The 21476-nt window shown below is 56.8% G+C and overlaps 1 protein-coding gene across 1 annotated transcript in view; it reads right to left on the reverse strand.

Moving 5' to 3' along the window:
• DOCK4 (dedicator of cytokinesis 4) overlaps positions 1 to 21476 on the reverse strand; it is a 202843-nt gene that overhangs the window by 7888 nt on the left and 173479 nt on the right. The window contains exons 36-49 of the mRNA XM_081147753.1: positions 18730 to 18878; positions 17116 to 17202; positions 15245 to 15349; positions 14386 to 14527; positions 12920 to 13086; positions 12391 to 12477; positions 7622 to 7798; positions 6665 to 6748; positions 5352 to 5471; positions 4952 to 5073; positions 4601 to 4721; positions 3091 to 3172; positions 2809 to 2918; positions 1460 to 1532 (exon numbers count right to left, since the gene is read on the reverse strand). Of these exons, the coding sequence (XP_081003879.1) occupies positions 1460 to 1532; positions 2809 to 2918; positions 3091 to 3172; positions 4601 to 4721; positions 4952 to 5073; positions 5352 to 5471; positions 6665 to 6748; positions 7622 to 7798; positions 12391 to 12477; positions 12920 to 13086; positions 14386 to 14527; positions 15245 to 15349; positions 17116 to 17202; positions 18730 to 18878 (1626 nt within the window). The remainder of the gene's footprint in view (positions 1 to 1459; positions 1533 to 2808; positions 2919 to 3090; positions 3173 to 4600; positions 4722 to 4951; positions 5074 to 5351; positions 5472 to 6664; positions 6749 to 7621; positions 7799 to 12390; positions 12478 to 12919; positions 13087 to 14385; positions 14528 to 15244; positions 15350 to 17115; positions 17203 to 18729; positions 18879 to 21476) is intronic.

Below are 21476 nucleotides of genomic sequence, written 5' to 3' on the forward strand. Positions count from 1 at the left end.
AGATGCTAGAGAACAGGTGGACGATGCTGTCACTAGGCTATTTTAAAACTTGATTTTCAGTGGAAATTTATGGACAGGTGGCACTCAAAAAGGGGGAAGGCAATGACAGGCTAATATTCCAACGGTCTGGCAGGATTAGGGGAAGGAACAGCCGTACCGCACGGCCCTGGGGACCAACTCTGAGCAAAGGACCCTTGTTCCCGAAGGCAATTCATTCTCCTGAAGTACATCCTAAAAAAAATAATCATTTAGGGTGCTGACGGCATCGTTCTTATTTCTAATTGGCCTGTTGCATGCTTCAGTAAGATGCAGAAACGGGGAACAACGCTGACAGGGACAGGGCTAGACGCACAAGGTATAAATAAGCTCATGCTTTGCCATGAGGCCAGCACAGCCCCTCCTGGCGAGTTCCCACGGCCGCTCCCTGCGCAGACACTGCCACCTGCTGGACGTGGCCAGGATCGCAACAGTCCGCCACTAAGTTGCAGCCTTTGTTTAATGGGGCCCAATTCATCACCACCCTTGAAACACCTTTTCTAGGTCCCTTTTACATTTGCTTTCTTGTTTTCTCTGCAGGGATGAGAAAAAGACCTTACCCCTAAATTCTCCAGACAGAAATCAGTATCTGACCTGTAACATGAAAGCGAAATTTGTGTTTTCAAATTAATCTGGGCTACGACCTCACTCCTTCTGATCTCTCGGGGACGGCACAGCTGCGATGCTACTGTATCGGTTCACTTGAACGACAGCCGATCTAGTTCTTAATGAGGGCGATGAAAGGGCACGTTACGGGACATTTCATTAGCGACTCCCGGTTCCCTGGCTGGTGGGGCCGCTGGGGTCTGTGAGGCTGACCCCGAGAGAGGCCAGCGGGTGACTTGCTGCCCCCCACCTCCAGCCCCCCGGCGGAGGAAGCCCTACTCTGTGCTCACAGACTGATGCCAATTGGCGGTTCCCTGCAAAGCAACGTCTGTTTTCCCTTTCTGTGCGACCTTGAGGCAGGGCATACTCCGTTGTGCACTGGGTTGCAATTCTTAACTAGTGTCTGAGTCACCGCAAACAACAGATGAGCTGGCAGAGGAGCTGCGTGAGGACAAAGGGGGGCCCAGGGGCTCATCTGGGAAGGTGGATTTTCCCGTGTGGAACCCACAGCGTCCCTGGCATCCCTGTCTCAGGAAGCCCGGGTTGGCCTCGGTGACTCACAGGCCAACACCGAGAGCCACTTCGCAGAGGAGTCCCTGACTCGCCCAGGTCCTGCTGCTAAATCCGACGGGAATGCGGTTTTTAAAGACCGCACCGTGAGCGACCGTCTTTCACTAACCCCTAAAGGGCAAATGAGTCGTGATCCTCCAAGACTCGGGGACGAGCCTTCCACACAGACACGAGGAAGACGGGAGGCGATGAAGACAGACAGACCCGCACACGCCCCGGGGCCGACGCGGGAGCCGGCGCCACCTACCTTTCTCGGGTGCAGACAGGTTTGGGTCACTGCGCGGCAGGGCCCCGTCCCCAATGTGATTGAACAGCAGCCTCTGGAAAGGTACAAGAACCTATTTTTATGGCGCAATGCGCGGACGTGGGAGACCTTCTAGAAAATGAGATCATCTCGCTACTGAAAGTTTGTGTTCAAAACAACTTTTGTATGGTGTCGGATGCCCCTGGAAACAAAGAATTAAATGATATTTATGGGAACAGAAGGAATAAGAGCCTCGGGCTCTGAGACGGAGAGCACAGCGTTTCGAAAGTTTGCCCAATAAAAATGGTAAATAACTTCACAATAGAATGTAAGGAAAAAAATAGAGAGCAAGCAGCGGTTAGGCCGCGGTGCCCTTTATAAATACAAGGGCTGCCCCAGCCGGGCGGCGCGGCTGGTTAGGGCATCGCCCGATGGGCCGAGGTTGCAGGTTCAACCCCGGTCGGGGCGTGTGCCAGCGGCAACCAGGGACGCATCGATCGGCGGGCCAACAAATCCCTGCTTCTCTCTCTCTCTCTCTCATCAATTATTAAAAACAGCACAGGGCCAAATTAACATGCAATTTACTCTTTTCTCCCTCACTCGATACTGTATCTCTTTCCTTTCGTGACTCTTATCCCATCATAGCAAATTCTGGGTCACTAAATGCAACAGCAGGTCTCTGGCTCCCAATCCCATGGAACATAATTAGATGTTGGGGGGGAGGGGAAATCCCATTATTTTAAAAAGTATATAAAGAAAGAAAACAATTTCAGCAGCACTAGCACACAAACATACCAAGATCCAGACCAACTCCCTCACCCAGGCATGACCTCCTGTGATGTGTAAGTGGCAGCAATGAGATGCGGAGTCAGGCCGGGGGGGGGGGGGGCATTTCCCGCTTCCCCCCCAGCTCTACGGCTCTGGCAACGCCCCACGACCCACGCGTCTCCTCAGACAGTGGCTGGGAAACTCCGGGCAGCAGGCGCGGCGCGAGCAGGGCCCCTGGCCTCCAGCAGGAGGCGCTGTCGCGGGCCGGCTGCTGGCCCCTGGCCTCCAGCAGGAGGCGCTGAGCGAGCAGGGCCCCTGGCCTCCAGCAGGAGGCGCTGTCGCGGGCCGGCTGCTGGCCCCTGGCCTCCAGCAGGAGGCGCTGTTGCGGGCAGGGCCCCTGGCCTCCAGCAGGAGGCGCTGAGCGAGCAGGGCCCCTGGCCTCCAGCAGGAGGCGCTGTCGCGGGCAGGGCCCCTGGCCTCCAGCAGGAGGCGCTGTCGCGGGCCGGCTGCTGGCCCCTGGCAGCCGCAGTGTCTCGGCATCTGTCGCCGCTGCAGCCTTGCCTTGCTTTCTAGGGTCTGCGCACCTGAGAAGGCTCCCCAGGGGTCGGGTAGATGGCACTGCAGGGTCTCTCCCTTGGGGACAGGCAGGAGTTCTCTCTGGAATGTTTGTGTTTGTCGGACAACAAAGGAGACGCTGCAAGAAGAGGAGAGGCAGGAGCCTGGTCAGTCAGGGTGCTGGGCTCGGCCTGTCGGCTGGAGGGCGCTGGGAGCCGTGGCAGCCGCCACAGCTTGGGACACGGAAGCCACGGCCCTGGGGCCGGGTGGCTCCTGGGGCCCCGTCAGGCGACCCCACACCGGGCACTGACCTCTGGCGCTCGAGGGAGCGGAACTCGTCACGTTGGGCGACGCAGAGTGGGTGGAACTCAAGCTTGAGGTAGACGGGCTTGGCTGGAACACAGGGGAGCCCTTATCACACGCTGTTCAGCAGCCTGGCAGCGCCAACAACAGTCAGAACAAAAGTGCCGACATCATGGGGGGGGGTTCCAAATTAGCCAAAAAAGAAAAGGCCCTTCAGAAATACAGAAAAGTCTCACTAACTCAGACTGATCAGAGGACCTGTCTGAATTTATCAAGAACTTGGGCCGTGGCTCGGTTGGCTGGGTGTCACCTCAGGCCCTGAGAGGTCGCAGGTTCGATTCCCAGTCAGGGCACGTGCCCGGGTTGTGGGCTCGATCCCTGGCAGGGGGCGTGCAGGAGGCAGCCGATCGATGTTTCGCTCTCACATCAATGTTTCTCTCTCTCCCTTTCCCTTCCTCTCTCTCTAAAAAGTCAATTAAAAAATAATAATAACTCTTTAAAAAAGAACTTGAGATTTTGACTCCTGCCAAAGGCAGGCTCTCCTGCTACCCAGCGTTGTCTGCGACTCAGGGCCCATGGCAGGCTGTCCTGACTCGGACACACAGAAGGACCCAGCCCAGGGCAGGTGGGCAGGTGAGTGCTTCTTAGAGGCAGAGGCTGGGTCTCCCCCCCACTGTCTCCAAAATATGTGTTCAAAGCATGAATCCGGGAAGAGGTATCAGGCCTCTTTTTCAAAGAGAGTGGAGAGGAAAACTCGGCTTAGTCTCACTGAACTATTACAAATGCCATAATAGTGGTGTCTAAATAAAACTTTTCGTTGCAAGAGTTACACTGACTCTAAAAATCCCTAAAAAATATTTTTTCCTTTGACCAAAAAAAAACACAACACAAAACACCTCTTTAATGCAGAAATTTTCTGACATGTAGATAAGTAAGAGATTTTATAATGGATCCCTAAACCATGTATTTTTATGGGGGGTAAAAAACACTTAGAGCCCTGGCTAGTGTGCTCAGTGAGAGCTTCGGCCCTCACACCAAGGGTTTCAGGTTCAATTCCCCGTCAAGGGCACCTACCTCAGTTGCAGGTTCGATCCCTGGCCCTGGTCGGGGCGTGTGCGGGAGGCAACCGATCCACGTCTCCCTCTCATCGACGTTTCTCTCTCCCCCCCCCCACTCTCTCTAAATCAGTGGAAATATCCTCAGGCAAGGATTCACAAAACAAAACAACACTCAGAGGTGCTGCGAGGTGGCTATGAGGTGACAACAGTCCTGGTCTGGATCAGAACCAGGTGGGAGGGGGCTGGGGGCTGACCCGCCCGCGCCCAGGCTGCCCGATGGCTGGCTCCCGTCTCCCGGCAGCGACGGGGCAGCTCTGGGCCGTCCCTGCAGCCCCCAGAGGCCAACGCGAGCTCCAGGCTCGGCCCTGAGGTCAAGGTCGCGCTCCGGGCTCTGCGCACCAGAGGGGCCCAGGAGGGAGCCGGGAGAGGCAGGCGCAGGCCCCAGAGAGCAGCGGGGTACCTGCATGTTGAAGACCTCGTCCGAGCTCTCCGACTGCCCCGTGATGTTGCTCACTTCCGCCGAGGCCTGCGAGGACAGCGACGACGAGGAGTAGCGGTTCACGGCCGGGTAGCTCAGCGGGCTGTTCCGGGACAGAGACGCTCGCTCGTGTCTGGGCCTCGCACAGACCCGAAGGGGGGCCACACCCGCCCGCCGTCCCTCGACCTAACCCAGCGCTCGCGGCGCCAGACGCTGGCAGCTGCCTCGCGGGTTAATAATTTCATTAAGAAACAGCAGCCTTGACAAACCGACAAGATCGCCCCGATCGCCTGTGGGGCCGCGAGCTGTCAGAGAACTGAGAACGGGGCTCACCTTCGCCTGGGAACGACCCGGGGGCCATCCGGGCTCATAGAGGCGGGAGCCGAGTTCCTGCACACGCGAGGGCTCCCGTTAGGAAAGTGGACGGGGCTGGCTTGGAGACAGGCAGAGAAGTCCTAAAGGGCATGACAGGGACACTTTAGAGGAGCCCCTGTGCGGGCAGGACCCCCGACGGGACATTTCACCGTATTAGATATGCGTCTGAGTACCGCGAAATCTTCGCGCATCGTGACACCTTTACTCGGGGCAGTTCGGTGAGTCTGGGCGTCGGGCAGTTTCAGCATCACCGGCTGCCCCTCAGACGGTGCAGTTTGGTGGAGGCACCACAAGGTGTCACTGTCGACCGGCTCACGGCTCGCAGGCAGCAAGGGCGGTGGGCAGGCAACGTACGCACCTGTATCCCCAGGCTCGACTTCATCACGAAGAACTGGTCCACCAGCTTCTTGTGAAGGGGCCTCATATCCTGGGGGACAAACTTCTCGTGCACGGCCAGGCCGAACTCCAGGATCTGCGCCTTGAGGGTAACGTGAGGAAGAATCCACACCCGTGAGTCACCAGCTCCACTAAGGGCCGCCCGGGTCCCGCGCGTTCTGCCCGCGTCAGCACGGACCCCGCTCCATCCAACGGGATGGAAACAACCCCTAATCTACAGGGGGGACTCTGAGGCTCAGAATAGCCCTGCGACTAGGAAGAAACGCTGGGGGTGTGAACTGAGGCCTGTTCCTTCCACCCCAGGCGTCCTTCCCGTGTGTCAGGTCTGTAACCACCCTTCTGAGCGGGTGGGCGTCCCTCTGGCCCCTCCTGCCCTTCCCAGGGTGGGACAAGGGCTGCTCCCTGTTAGTGGAGTCGGGCGCGTCTCCCCAAGGGACCTCTTTTCTGGGGGCCCCCCCTTTCCATGGGACTCTTCTCTCTCCCCTCAGGTTCTTCTGTGCCCATCCGTCCCTGCCCAGAAGTGGACTGTGGCACAGAGATCGGGATGCTTACTGGGGAGCAGCCTTAGGATCACTGGCCATGGGAGGGAGGGGCACACACAGGAGGGACACAAAGATCTGAGCTGCAAGGCTGTGTCATCAGCCCCTGTGACCCAGGCGAGCTCTGGGCCTTGAAAGGTTTGGGAGCCTTGTGCTGGGCTGGGCCCAGGTGGCCAGACTCTGTGTCTACTCCTCGGTCCCCGGGTATGAGCCCTCCAGGGAGGTGGTCACCTCAGGCCAGAAGGATCTGTGTAGCCAGCAACCCATGAAGGTTGCTGGTGCCTGAAGGACCCACTCCCGGGACCAGGAGTCCTCTCTGGCGAGCACTGCGCTGAGCGAAATCAGCCAGGCAGAGAAAGACAAGTGTCCCACGGTCTCGCGCACACGTGGAATCTAACGAACAAAACAGACTGACCGACAAGATCAGTCGGGAGGTGTGGACACAGGGACAGCCTGAGGAGCCTCAGAGGGCAGGGGCGGGTCTGGGGAGACAACCAAAGATCTTACACACGTAAGCCATGGACACAGACGGCAGTGTGAAGGCCCCGGGGGGGGGGGGGACAGGGGACATCTGTAATACTGTCCACAATAGGAAATAAAAATAAAAAGGTAGAAACTGGCGCTTTGGAATATGTCACAGGTGCATCTGTGAGCCCGACAACCACCCGCGTAGGGGACCGCGGGGGACCCCGGGGCCGCAGGAGCCAGAGCGGGGCCGGCTCCGCGCCTTCCTCACCTGCTCAAGCATCAGCTCCCGCAGCCGCGAGATTTTCTCCCCATCTTCCGGGTGGCTCAGGGTGTATTCTTTGACAAAGAAGGCCTGCGAAGAGACGGGGCGACCGGCTGACTCCGGGAGGCTTACGAAGGAAGCCGGGGGCCCCGCTGTTGTAACCACCTGGCGTCTTTGAAGAAGCGACGCCCCTGGAAACCACGTTTGGGAAGCAGGTGGCGTGGCCCCCGGCGCGGGCAGCCGGTCAGAAGGGGAATGTAAGGAGAGGGCTGTGCGAGGAACATCGGAGGCTGTGCGCGCATTTGTGGTAAAAACAAGCAGCAACCCCAAGCGAGGGAGCTTTACGGCCTCATTTCTTAAACCAGCCGCCTCAGGCTCGGGACGCCCGGGCGCCGGCTTCCCCTTCCCAGCGGTTGTGCCTCTCCGCTGACCACCAAGGGGCAGACCCGCTGTCCACCCAAACAGCACCTCCTAAAGGTCACACTGTCCACGCCCGGGAACCTCCTCGCTCAGGGAAATGATTTCACGCAGACATTTGTTCAACACCCGCACGAGGTTTACTCGTCAGGAACACGCGGAGCCCGGCCGGCGCGGCTCAGGGGTCCGGCACGACCTGGGACCCAGGAGGCCGAGGTTCGATTCCCGCAGGGCACACGCCCGGCTTGCGGGCTCCTCTCACCAGCGGCCCCTCTCATCACTGATGTTTCTCTCTCTCCCTCCCCCTTCCTCTCTCCGAAATCAATAAAAACATTTTAAAAAGAAAAAAACACACCACACTTCTATCCTGAAAACCCCACGTTAGGACGCGGCGGGAGCCTCACAGGTGAGCTCGCCCGCTCCGTCTCACCACGACCCGCGGCGGCCCTCGCGAGCGCGCTGACACGCGTGCCCGGTTTAAACGAAGACCTGAGGCCCGGAGAAACCGCGTCCGGGGGCTTCCGAGCGACAGCCCCCGGCCCTCACCTCTTGGTACCGGGAGACCCCGCCGTTCACGGCGGCGTCGATGACCCCGTTCAGGCACATGGTCAGGGGGTTGATGTTCTGCATCTGCCGGCTCTGGCACTGGCCGATGAGGGTCTTCAGCTGCTGGTTCTTGTTCTCGAGGACCTCGATGGCGTTCTCCAGGGGGCTCATCTCCACCTGGGGGCGCCGGGACAGACAGGCCTGGGTTCTGAGACGCTCGGGACAAAGGCGATGACCCAGGCGCCCAGTGACCTGCGTCCCGCCCCCTCCCATCCGTGTCGCTACCCCGGGGCCACCCCGCAGAAGAGGCAAGGGTGCCGGAGATGAACCGGCTGCTCGCTAGGGAGGCCTGGAAAGGGACAGTGGCAACAGCGATGGGGTGAGACGCGGTTCGGGTCGCCCGCAGTCACTGGGCACCTGTCAGCACAGCAGCGAGCAATGTAACCCCTAAAAGAAAAAGTCACCTGACGACTTCTAAAGCTTGTGTGTTTTCAATCCCGAAGGGCTAACTAGTCAGGGGCACGCTCATGTCACTCGCTAGGTGCTCCCTGACCACACAGCACCACGGGGGACACAAGGACACACACGGACCCCCTGACGCGAGGCGCTTCCGGCCCGGGGGGGGAGGGGACCGGTACCCACAGGCACCGCACCTGCCACATCAGCATAAGGTGGCACAGAACGGGACAGGGTGGGAGGGACAGAAAGCAGGACAGCCACACGGGCCGGGGATCTGTTTGAAGGACGGCCGGCCACGTGGAATCGTGACGGGGCCATTCTGGGCTCTGTCTAGCTGTGGACGCGGGAAGCGTGCTCTCGGACGCGCAGCACGTGGCGGTGACGGCCACCGACGCTCTCTCTGAAGGGAAGTCTGCCGGCTCTAAGCCGCGAGGCCATTCCAGCTCACCGCGGGCACCTTTATATACTGGTTAAGGGAACAAATCAGAGTTTTTGAAGGTCGCTTAGATCGTTTTAAACCGACACGGAAAATGACAAGAATAACCGACGACGTCAGAACGGACGCTGCATGTTCCTCGGGACACTACGAAGAGCGGGGGCGATGCGCCGGGAAGCGCAAGGTGGCCTGTGCCGTGTAAGGCCGGCCGAGGGCTGGTCCACCGGTGCCTGGACACGCACATGAAGGGAAGGAACAGAGCGTCCTCCTCCCTTTCCTGTACCTCGGGGCACTCAGATCGTTGCTGGGGGCGCGTTTCTCATGAACAAACAGAGGGGTGACAAGACATTCCGGCTCTGTCGCCCCTCGGGGAGGACTGGATTGGGGCGGGACCGTCAGGGGCTGCTCGCGTCGCAGAAAAAGACACCGGAGGCACCTAACGCAGCCTGTGAGGTCGTCTTGCAAAAAATAAAAATGAAACATTGTATCTAACTGCCAATTTACAAAAAACAAAACAAAATGAGAGACAAAGAAACAAATTAAATTACCCCGCTGGTTCTCAGGGCGCAACCTCCAGGCTTAAGAAAACATCCCACGATAAACAGAAAGGCAAGGAAACCAAGGGTGACTCGGTGGGGGGCCCGCTGTGGGTCAAAACTGCCTCAGGGGACATTTCCACCAATGGCCACGGGTGGCTCGTTCTTGGACCTGGATTCAAACCACACGTGACAAAAACCCAAGAAGCAAAACCCCGTAAAGTAAGCAGACTCCCGGGGAAGCTGAAGGGACAGTGACGGGACAGTCGTGCTGGAGGAGCTGTTTAGGGGGATAACGAACGTGCTGCGGTTGGGTCTTCCTGCTGTGGACAGACACACTGGAATATTTATCGCCCAAACGAGACGGACTTTAAAACACCCAGCGGGAAAGAGAACCGGCCACGGTGCCGAGGAAGCAAAACTGGCCTCCCGCGTAGTTGTTCAAGTCAAACGATGGATAGAACAAGTTCGTTACGTATTTTCCACGTTTTTTATGATGGAACTTAGGCTGTGAAGTGAGCGCCGGCGCCTGCAGAGCTCGGGCGCAAGGCGGCGCCAGCAGCGGGGCCGGGAAGACCTGGGTCTCCCGGGGAGGCAGAGCCACGGGCTTCTCTGATGGACATAATGGGAGCTGTGGTAACAGTCTCATTACCTTTAGTTGGAGTGTAAAAAATTATTATGGATACATTCTATTTCATAGTTTCTAAATCTTGTTTAAAACTTTTAAAATAAGCTTACTTTTTAATCAGAAAATAACACAGATTTTTTTTTTTTGGTTTTCAAAACAGTAAACAAAAGCAGCTACTGAGGAGACGGCAGCTCAGAGGCACTGTTATCCCGGAAAGGAGGGACGAGATGTTCAGAAGCGACAATAGGCAGTCAGGGCCCAGTCTCATCGAAACCTCTGGGGCTTCGGAACCCAGAGCGTGTCAGGTTTTAGAAGCTAACACGGGGCACGTGTCGCATCGGGGACCCGCAAGTGGGGAGGGGAAGTTCCCTTTAATCAAATGCATGGGGAGTTCTGCAGGAAAACACCTGAACATTCGCACTAAGTGAGGTAAAGAGCGTAAGTGGTCTTACGTCCGATCATTTATCATTTTGGAGCCCAACTTTTGAAAACACCTTCCGGTTTTCAGAATCGTTTAGGTTCTGGCAAGGTAATAAGGAGTTCCAGCTCAGTTTGGCACGTGTGTACGGAGGACCCACTACGCGCCCTGATCCTGAGGACCGTCTATACCAGGGAACCAGGAGCTTTAATGCAAAGGGGGGGACCTGCCAGGCGGCGGGAGGGAGAAAGGAGTGGGCTGTGCTCCGGGAACACAGTGGCCCAGTGATTGGTCCTGTTGGATGGAATAGAAGATGCCTGTTCCAATAACGTGGGCAGCTGCCCGAAAGGTTGTCTTTAGTAAGCTCCTGGCATCTTTATCAGCATGCTCCTCGTGATTAGAGGTGTGTGAATGTGCATGTGTGTGCCTGTGTGCATGTGTGTGCCTGTGTGCACGTGTGTGCCTGTGTGTGCCTGTGTGTGCCTATGTGCATGTGTGTGCCTGTGTGCACGTGTGTGCATGTGCGTGCCTTTGTGCACGTGTGTGCCTGTGTGTGCCTGTGTGCGCCTGTGTGCACGTGTGCCTGTGTGCCTGTGTGCACGTGTGTGCCTGTGTGCGCCTGTGTGCACATGTGTGCCTGTGTGCCTGTGTACATGTGTGTGCCTGTGTGTGCATGTGTGTGCCTATGTGCACGTGTGTGCCTGTGTGCGCCTGTGTGCACATGTGTGCCTGTGTGCCTGTGTACATGTGTGTGCCTGTGTGCACGTGTGTGCCTGTGTGTGCCTGTGTGCACATGTGTGCCTGTGTGCCTGTGTACATGTGTGTGCCTGTGTGCCTGTGTGTGCCTGTGTGCACGTGTGTGCCTGTGTGCATGTGGGTATGGTATTTCCAGGGGGAAGCCCACTGGTGAGAGCGCAGAGCTGGGCACTCCAGGCGGCAAGCAGCGGGCAGGCCGTCTGGACCGTGTGCTCGGATGACCGAGAGCCTCTCTGCGGGCTGGGCCCCTGCCTTTCTGAAGGCAGCCGAGCAGGAAGCCTTCCCGAGCTCCGTGTTTAGCAGCCTCTCCTCGCCCACGGGAGGCACCCGGGTGCACCACGTAAGAGCCAGCGCGGGGACCCCTGCCTCAGGCCCTCCGAGAAAACACTGCCCTGGATTTGTTAGGGAGCCGCCTGCATTTTCTGCCTCTGCAAAGTGAGAATGCCGTTAAACCCTTAGCCTCACTGAACATGAGCTGCGGGGGTTTCGGCGCTGAGAGACTCAGGTCGGACGAGCTGTTCTCGGAAGACAGTTGGGGCAGGACCTGCTCTTCTTCACCCACTGAATAGAGTGGGCTTGCCATCCAGATAACAAGAGGCTAAATGACATTTTCACATCACCTAGGGGACAGCGGCAGTCAAAGGGCAGGCCTTGGCCCTAATGATGCCCGAGGGAGGGGGAAGGCTGCTAGATGCCCAGGGCTGAGGCGGACACTGCGGTGCTGGCACCGTGTGGAGCCGCCCGGGCAGTGGGCAGCAGGCAGTGGGCAGCAGGCGGGGTCTCACCATCAGCAACTGCTCTCCCTGTTCCCCCACTGGGGACCGGAGCTGGGGTATGTCCGACACCCCGAGAGCTCTCGGTGCTGGGGCTCCAGGTTCTAACCACACCCACTGCTCTCCAGCTGGCATTCCTCCGGGACTGCGCAGCGAGACGCACACCCCAGCACCCTGCCACTGCGGCCTCGCCGTGTGACCCACACTGCGCGGGGCCCCCACCAGCACAGACTCGCTGCACGGGGCCTCCACATGAGCCTCCTGTTGCCCAGAAGGGAACTGAGGCTTGAAGAGGTGAACCCCATTCTCTTAGAGTCAGAAAAACCTGGGTTCAAGGCTATCCCTGCTCAACACCTTGCTATGGGACCTCTGGCGAGAGGCGGGAGCGAGCACGTGGCTCATGGCTTAGACGTACAGACTGACTGGGCCACTGCAGAAGCTCCTAGCCCTGGCCTGGCAGCGATCACCGAAGGTGGCCCAGCCACAGTCACCATGAGGGCTGGAGTCCCGGTTCTTCTAACTCCAGGCCCACGCTGTGTGGGCGCTCAGGCCTCCTTACCTCTGAGGACGCCCCCTGCCCGTTAGACAAGAACAGCAATGCCCTCCTTCGGGCCCCGGGCACAGCGGTCAGTGTGATAACCACTCACTCACTTGCTCTGAGGGCTTCTAGGGCTTCGAGTCACAGGCAGGAGAAACTAACCCCGGCGGGACCCCAGGGGAGCGGCCCTGATGAGAAAGTGCCCAGAGGAAGCTGGGTCCTTACCACCTCGCGCCTGTCCACCTCGAACCAGCGGGAGATGCCGGGCAAACTCTGCACCAGGAACAGCGAGGTCCTCTCCACCCAGAGACTCTGCAGGACAGAGGACAGGTCAATCCCCAGCTGCCCTTCCCGTTACCGAGCTGTGACTTTTACCAGGTTTTGCTTATTTCTCTCCGCTTTTCTTGGGTGTTCATCATAGTGCTTGGGTGACGGGAACCCCTGCTCACCGAGTGAAGAGAGGACTGAGCTCCCCCAGGACCCCTCAAAGACTGGGGCCCACGGGCATCGGGGCTGGCATGAGGCAGCTGGTGCCAGGACCCGCTCTGACCGGCCGAGGCAAATTCCCGGGCTGGGGGCCAGAATCGTCTGGGGTAGAAAGCGCCCCGTGTCGCTCTGGACCCCACAGCGTTCGACAACCGTGAGGCTAAGTGATTTCCAGGACCCCTTGGTTCCCTCGGTGACTTTACTCTGAGTCAGCCCCCAGCGAGGGCGTGCGCCCCGGGAGCTCCCGGCACGAGAGACCTGCGCGCACCTTAAATTCGTTCTCCTTGTCCTTGGGGCCCTTGTGAAACGGCCGGTCGTAGCGGAACTTCCAGATGTGGTTCACTTTATAGAAGCTCTTGATGTTGTCCGGGACGCCCTCCCGCTGCAGCACCTCCTGGCTCTCGGGGATGGGGGTCACCGCGTAGATCTGCAGGTCTGGGGGGTGGGTCAAGGAGGAAACCGCACGAGGCAAGCGCCGCGCAGCCTGGCTCAGGCTGAGCCGTGGCGGACAGACGGGGTGGGTGGCTGTCCGGTATTCCCTCCCCTTCGGCTGTAACTTAAAACATCCCAAGAACACGCCCAGACTCAGTTCCTAACCATCACTTCACACGGGATAGGTCAGCGATTCTGGAGAAAAGTATCTGTTTGAAATATCTATAACCCGTGAATTCATCACTGATTTTTTTTGGAGGGGGTGGGTGGGAATTGCCTGGATCCGAGGCCCTCGGAATTGCATGGAATTGCATGAACTCTAACCCTTGGATCTTATCTTTAGCTGCTGCAGGAGATACACTGTCTCCTGTCTACGCATGGCGCGTTTTAGTTATTTAACGATGTATCAAGGCCCGTGCAATGGCGACCAAGGACGGGAGCCAGCGCTGAGGTGACTGACATTTACCTGCTCGAGTCTTCGCATCGGCAGCCTCCCCACGGACTCTATGGACCCTACTCCCCCAGATCTTGTGCTGATAGCCCGAGGTTTCATGGTCGTTGATATTTTTAAAATTACATATATGATCATTGTATCTTTATCTTCTCTTCTCATTCAAAGGAGAGCAAAGTATCCTTCTCTGTCTAATTTTTTGCTTCTGTTGCATTTTAGCATCTACTTTGAAATGGTATCCAAGATTACAGGGCGCTCTGGTCTTTAAGAAACTCAGGGCCAGGAGGAGACAGAGGGATTCAGAAACCCCGCGCTGGTGAATCCCGTGGCGTCTCATGTCAGCAGAGCTGTTCCTGGTTAGGCCACGGGTGTGGCAGTTACACAGCAATGACACAGGCCGCCAAGGACACCAGGGCGAAGAGCCCCCCAAATACCAGGCACCTCCTTTCCTTCCCTTCCTCACTCCATAATAAAAACATTAAGAGAAAAGGGGGTGAATGATACGTTCCCGTAAACACAAGGCTGTTACTTCCTTGAACCGAAGTTGTTTCCGTCGGATGTCAGAGGAAAGTCACTCAAGGGGAAATCGCTAAAGAGAGCTTTAAAAGCTGGGCTAAGAGACAGATGTATTTTAATTAAAAGGGAAAGAAATTAAACCGAATCTTTAAGAGATTTCTTTCCAACTGACACCATGATACTAAACAGAACAATTCTGCTCAGAAGGAGCTGAGCTAAAATAAGAGACGAGAGACAGAGAGTGGCTGAGCCCACAGGGGCCCTGGCTGCACAGCCGGGGGGAGGGGCTCTGAGCCACCCGCCAGGTGACGCGGCCCGGCCCTGGGCATGGATACACTGCGCCTCGGCCTGGAAGATGGTCTCGTCGGGCTGGTTGGCGTGCTGCATGGCGATCGCGTGCGGGAACTCGCTCAGCATCCTCTGCTGGAAGGCCTCCAGCCGCTCGTAGTCGTGTCCCCGGCACACAAACTCCTTGTTCTGCAGGCGGAATAAAAACCGAACAAAACAGCTTGGCCTGGCCGGTGTTGCTCAGTGACTGAGCATCGACCTGTGAACCAAGAGGTCCCCGGTTCGATTCCCGGTCAGGGCCCAGGCCCAGGTCTCAGGCTCAGTCCCCAGCAGGGGGCGAGCAGGAGGCGGCCGATCCACGACTCTTATCACTGATGTTTCTCTCTCTCCCTCTCTCCCCTCCCTTCCACTCTCTGAAATCAATAAAACAAATTAACTGACAAAACAGAAACAGACTCCTAGATACAGAAAACAGACTGACAGCTGTCAGGGGTAGCTGGTTTGGGGGGCTGGGTGAAAAAAGTGAAATGACAACGTTGCCTATAGTGTGGGACCCCGACCCCACCTGGCCAGCACTTTCTCCAATGCTAACTCTGACGATGGCCGACAAAACCAAATTGTGAATATCAGCCCCACGAGGAAAACAACTCTAGTGACCAAGGACTGCTCATCCACACAGCTAACTCTGAAATGTGGGAAACAGAATCACAAGACTGTCCAATATCTTGGGAAGTTATTTGAAACGAGGCACCTAGGTGAGCACGGGGCTTGCAGAGTAAACGGGAAAGAGCGGCCCCTGACGTTCCCACCGGCCTGACCGGGACGGACGTCGGCCGTGTCTCAGCCTTGAGGACTGGGGTCTCTGCCCTGCACGTGTGGACCCACGTGAAACAGCACATTACTCACTCGTAAGAAAAATGGAAATTTCTTCCCATAAAACCCAACTCTGAAGAACTCCGGTTCCAGGCGCTGCTGGTCCATGATTTTGTCGTACAGAGAGGCCTCCATCATCTGGGGAAGCAAGGAGACGTCCGGTCATTCCTCTCACCCGCCAGCTCCTGCACCTTCGGGAGCGGGTTTCTCCACAGGGGAGAGCGAGCTTGGCGTCAGCTCTCGGCCGCTCGCTGCCCCGCCTTCAAAGCAGCGGGGGTTAGGACAGGAGCTCGCCGCAGAAGACGGTTTCCACGCACAGTCCATCGAGGAAATACTTTCCTCCCGGTTAAATAAAAATGAACACGGACCGGGGGAAGCAACCCTTCTGGAGAATTCCGGTGCCAGGTGAGCTCACCGTGGGTTTGCGTCTCCTCAGACATGGGATCTAGGACATCTGGGGGGGGGGTGGCCTTGCTCAGGTTGGACTGGGATAAACTGGCCGGCGAAGCGGAGGCGGCCCACGCGCAGGCTCGGCCTGGCTGCGCTCTGGACGGTCACTTTGACAGAGGTGAGCTATGACACGGAGGTCACCGTTTCCCACTCACTGCCGATCGTCCCCAGGGCTTCCAGAGAAAGACGTTGCGGGGGAAGCCTCCCCGCCCCCGCCTGCGTCACAGCACCTGAAAGGCTTCTGAACATCGCAGCGAAGACGGTGCCCGAGGGCTTTCCCGGCAAACCCGGTACCCTGGCTTCTGTTACGGGGACCAGACGCCAAGCGCAGGGGCGCTGGTTTCGTATGAAACCGCAGCGCCGGCCGGAGCCGGCGCGATGGCCGGGAGGGAGCACAGGGTGCTTTCCCGGCTGGGCTCAGGTTGGGAGAAATGCCGAGGACCCGCCGACAGGACGCAGCGCAGGAGCGAGCGGCAGGCTCCTGCCGGCTGAGTTACTGGGGGAACGACACGGGCTGTGAAGGTTTACAACGTCACCTCTCTGCTGCCTCGAATTAAAAAGCAACATCATCGCCTCCGTTTTTAAATGTAGAAGCTGATGATGGTACGTTAGAAACCAGGAGGAACGCCACGGCGCCAAAGAAAGGCGGGGAGGGCGCCAGGGCTGGTGCGAGCCGGAGGGCCGGGTTAACAAATCTTTGGTTCACAGAGAACGTGAAAACTCCTCGAGCTCTCGGGGGGGCCGAGGTTTAGGTTTAGCAAATACGAGTACATTTCTGAAGCTAAGGAGAGGTGACACCTATAGAATTCTGCCCCCAAATACTAAAAATGGGCCAGTGAACCGTTTCTACTCTTTTGCTGAGCGCAGCACAGGACTAAGGAGGATACATTGTTACAGAGATTTGTGTCCACGTGGGAAGCTCTTGCCACAGTGTGTGGACCTTGCTCAAACTAAAAGTATTAATCCTGGCTTGGACTGTGATCTTCTGATGCGGCGTTTAGCCCAGATCAGAGATTTCCAACCAGCGTGCCCCAAGAATTTTTAAAACATGCAACACCTGACTATTTAGTCAGGGGCACTGCCCTGTTTTCCCTTAAATTGTCAAATTAAAAAAAAAACAAAAACCAACAGCTAACACAATAGCCATCCGGTGTGAATCAAAATTATACCTATTTTTTCTGTCACATTGGCAAAAAATATATTTTTGGGGTGCACAGAATTTTAGGTATGAGTCTGTGTGTCCTGAGATGGGAAAGGTTGACAGCCGCTGGCCTAGGCCGGGACTCACTTCCCGTGTCACCCAAGTCCCACCCAGGGCAATGAGCTGTGTCCCTGCACAACAGCTGAGCAGGCCCCCGAGGGAAGACTCATCTTCAGGGCTCCTATGAGACATGTCAGGACGGCCACAGAGGTGACGTCACGCTGGGAAGCCCGCGAGCTCGCCCCGGCCTTACCCTCATCTTGCTCAGGTTCCTGTAGTCGTAGTAGCTCTCGTACTGCTCCGCGATCTTCCGGCACAGGATGATGCCATTCTCCCAGCACTGCGGACCGGGAGGGGCGCAGGTCAGTGACCCCACCCCCCACGCCTGCTCGCCTCCGCCCAGGGCCGGGGGGACCGCCTCCCATCCTCGGGTCTCTCACCTCTCCATCCCTATGACCTGCCGCTAAGGGGACCACTGCGGCTTTCAGCACGAAGGCAGCATGTAATTAACGTGTAAATTATTAAAAGTCTTTTTTTAGGAAGTTGGAAATGACGATTCAGCCCAACAGTCACTAACGCGTGGTGCAGAATCAGCACTGAAACAACTACGGCCCCACGACAGCCAAGGAGATGGATGAACAGGCCCCAGGTGCCGAGGGCAGTTGCCACCGAGCCCTGCGGCGCCTTAACCACCCTGGCGGGGGGCTCCCGCTTGGCTCCATCGAACCTGTGACCTGTGAGGGGCTAATCCGGTCGGTTACTCTCAGCAAAAATGCACAATTCCTCAATTCCTTCCATCCCGCTCACGTGCCAGCAAACCTCAGCAGAGGGCCGGACAGTCACTACTCTAGGCTCCGTGGGCCACACGGCCCGAGTCACACGGCCCACTGTGCGTCCAGGTGGGAAGCAGCCACAGACAAGAACAAGCTGTGTGTTCCGGTCAGCCTGCAATCTATGACCCGAAATGTGAATTTCGATCGTTTTCACATGTCAGGCATTCCTTTCGATTGCTTTGCATGTTTGAAAACGGGGAAGCGATTCTTAGACTGTGGGCTGTGCAGAAACAGGCCGGGAGCCGTTGGACCCAGGGGCTGTCGTTGGCCTCTCCTGACCTTGCACAGACTCCAGAATTGGCCACAGGTGCCCAGAGGTCTTGTTACAGCCCAGCCTGCAGGGGGAAACATCTCCCCCGGGGGCACAGAGGCAGCTCCGGCTCATATCCTAATGACGTGCCCGTGGGGCCAGATAAACAATCCAAGGGGATGGGAGAGAAGCTCGGGCTGGCATCCACTTGTTAGGGTCCCAGCCATGTTCTATAAAAGCATCACAGGCCCTGACTCTATTTTAATTTTCTGTTTAACGTGGGCAATTGGACAATACGTTTACATCTACGACATGGGTCACCAAAGCATCCAAGTGTTCAAACCAAATAGACAGCTGTGATCAGAGTCACGCGTCATCTTAAAGAACTCGTACAGCAAGTCCCTGACGAGGGAGGGTGGCGGGAGGGGATGAACCGACCGGCACTCCCGCGTCACAGGCTTCTCTACCTGGGGGCATCGCTAAATCCTTTCAGCTAATGCCCCTACGTTTACTTCACCGTGCGGAGTGGCAGGGGGTGGAACGTGCCAACTTGGGGAAGTGCGTGAGAGGTGATAATTTTTCAGAGAATAAAATACCTGGGTCCCGGGAACTCGTTCAAACCACAGAATCCCCGCCTGCACCAGACCTTCCCGACCAGAAAGCCTGGGGGGGGGGCCGGGGATCCGCATTTTGACACACTCCTGGGTGTTCTCGGCGCACATTAAAGCTGGAAGGCCGCTGCCTGAGGAGGGGGCGTCAGTGGGCGGGCGCCCCGGGCCCTCACCTTGCCGCGGTCGAAGTTCTGGATCACGGCGAGGTGCAGGAGCTCCTTCCGCTGCCACTCGGTCTGCGTGGGGTAGCTCAGGAACTCGCGCAGGGGCCGGTCCGACCACTCCAGCAGCTCGTCGTACAGGAGCAGCGTGTACGCGGCCTCTGCAAGGCAGGGCGAGGGTCCAGGGGGGCCGGGCCCGGGCCCGTCGGGCGCAACACCGCTTTCTGAACCCCATGATACCGGGGAAGCGCCCAGGACACAGGTGAAGCGGGTCAGTGACCACTGACTCCCCCAGAAGGCGGAATCATCGGGGATCTGCACCTGACCTTTGGCTCCCTGCATTTTCATTCACTCACTCATTCAGGTTCATTTTCTTTTTTATTTATTATTTTTTTTAAATATATCTTTATTGATTTCAGAGAGAGGAAAGGAGAGGGAGAGAGAGAGACAGAAACATCAATGATGAGAGAGTCATTGATCGAGCCCGCAACCTGGGCCTGTGCCCTGACCGGGAATCGAACCCTGAACGCCTGGATCCTAGGCCGACGCTCAACCGCGGAGCCACGCCCGGCCGAGCTCAGATTCATTTTCTCTCCCTCCCTCCCTCCCTCTTTCCTACAATGCCTGTAGGTGATGGTCACAACAAAGACACTGAAGGATATGTGCTGTCGCTGATTCGAAGGTACAGGGAGGGGAGACATGCCTCTGTCTGCGAGGGAAGGTCACAGGGGGTGAACCCCCTGAGCGGGGACTACGAGCATCTTCCCAAGGGCCCGTTCAGGAAACCGAAAATGGAAGCTAGACTCTCCTGGACAAAGGCTGACCGACTTGGAAATGGTGCTGGGGGAGGGTCAGGGTTCGGGCAGGAGGTAGGAGGGGCAAAGAGGCCAGAGAGGAGCTGAGGGCAGAGAGGAAACAGAAAAAAACCCACCTAGGAATAAAGGAGGGATTAGAGCAGAGTGTTTCCTGAGTGAGTGTGAGCGTGCGTGCGTGTGTGTGTGTGTGTGAGATTTGATTCTGGAAAATGACGGTGGATATCTGGGTAAACAGCGCTTGTAAAAGAAGCCGTGAACATTTTCATTCACGGAGCATACACACCTCGGAGGCATGGACCACACCGCGGAAGAGGAGAGGACTCTGAACGTATTAGCAAATTGTAGGTGTTTTATTGGAATAGGCTGTCTATTTATTTTTCTGTCTCTTTAGAAGGTGATGTTTCACACGGATGAGGGAAGAATGAATCACCTCCGAAAGCCCAACAGATAATCTTTCGTAAAGTGTTTATAATTTTGAGCAAAAGGCGCCACCACCTACTGGAATACAGGCACCTCACTCCATCACTTGGAGACGAAAGGAGTAATAACAGGAGAGGAGAGGAGTCAGGGACGGAGACCCTGCCACTTAAGCAGAAACCTGTCAAGGCAGAAAGTCTCTCCGTCGGCTTCGGCCTCTCCAAGGACTCACAAAAATGAAGGCGGGAGAGAGAACAAAATGTTATATGGGAACGGGACTTATTTCTTATGACTTTGGGGAACATAAACACTGAACAAATGAGAGAAAAGCGTTTTTCCCATCTCCAAAATATAATCAGGCGGGTTTGGCCTCTAGAGAACCAGAACAGAGCAGTCACGCGCCCGCAAGAGCTTGTCCTCAGTTGCCTCTCTCGCCTCCTTTCTTTACGGACTTTAAATAAAACAAGCTCCCAGGTTTCCCCCCACAGATATAAAAACTAGGTTGACCACGTCTCTCAAAATCTGGTTACCAACTACTTAAAAACGAGCATTTAAACTCTCAGGCAACACGCTCAGCTCGCAGCCTGTGTCCATCTAATGGGAACGCTCAGCACAGCCATGTGAAGGGAGCGGGGACGTCCCCAGGGGGAAGGAATTACCAATATCAGAGAAGAAAACCCTGCCCTCGGGCGGCAACGTGTGACTGAGCGTGTTCGTTAGTAATGCGCTTACTTAAATCACTGTCCTAGGAACTGAGCCGACTAAGAATATGTCATCTCTGTCCTCAAGGGAGTTACCCTTTAACCAGAGATGACACTATCATTCTGCCTGTCTGCCCACCTGCCTGCCTACCCACCTCTCACACACACACATCTTACATAACTACTAATAAAAACAATAAGGCAGCGCTTTCATGGAAATCTGAAAAACTGCGATGGGAAAAGCACTGGAAACACCCACTCAGCTCATGAAAGACGGGTGGTGGGGCACGGAGTGGGCGAGGGAGAGAGGAGAGCTCCAGGCAGGGCAGGCGTCATGGGGAAGGAGACCCAGCTGAGCAGTCAGGCGACGCTAGCAGACAGGCGCTGGCTCGGTTACGACGGACCCTGGACTGAGAGCTGGGACTGTCTTTTGCAGAAGACATACACTGACAGTGGAGCTGCATGGAGAGGACAGGCTGGCAAAATTTCCTTAAAACCCAGACTGGAAATAATGCAGCCTGCAGGCCACAGGGTCTCTGTCGTAGCCACTCGGTTCTGCCACCGCGGCGTGAAAGCAGCTACAGACAGTGTGAACAGAAGCGGGTCGGGCTGGGTCCAAACCTAGGCAGCTGGTCAGCACGGGGAGGCCGCCTGACCGCTGCTTGGAGAGGGATCTGGGCGACAGTTAAGAAGCCGTCCAGGTGAGAGACGGGAAAGGCCCTCCTGAGGCACAGGAATAGGAACAATGGAAGGGCAAGGTTTTGAGAGATATTTAGGGAGCAACATCAACAGGACCTGATGAACGATTCCTTGAGGGAGGCTGAGA

The sequence above is a fragment of the Miniopterus schreibersii genome (genome assembly GCF_964146895.1).
Source record: "Miniopterus schreibersii genome assembly, chromosome: 9".
Taxonomy (NCBI): domain Eukaryota; kingdom Metazoa; phylum Chordata; class Mammalia; order Chiroptera; family Miniopteridae; genus Miniopterus; species Miniopterus schreibersii.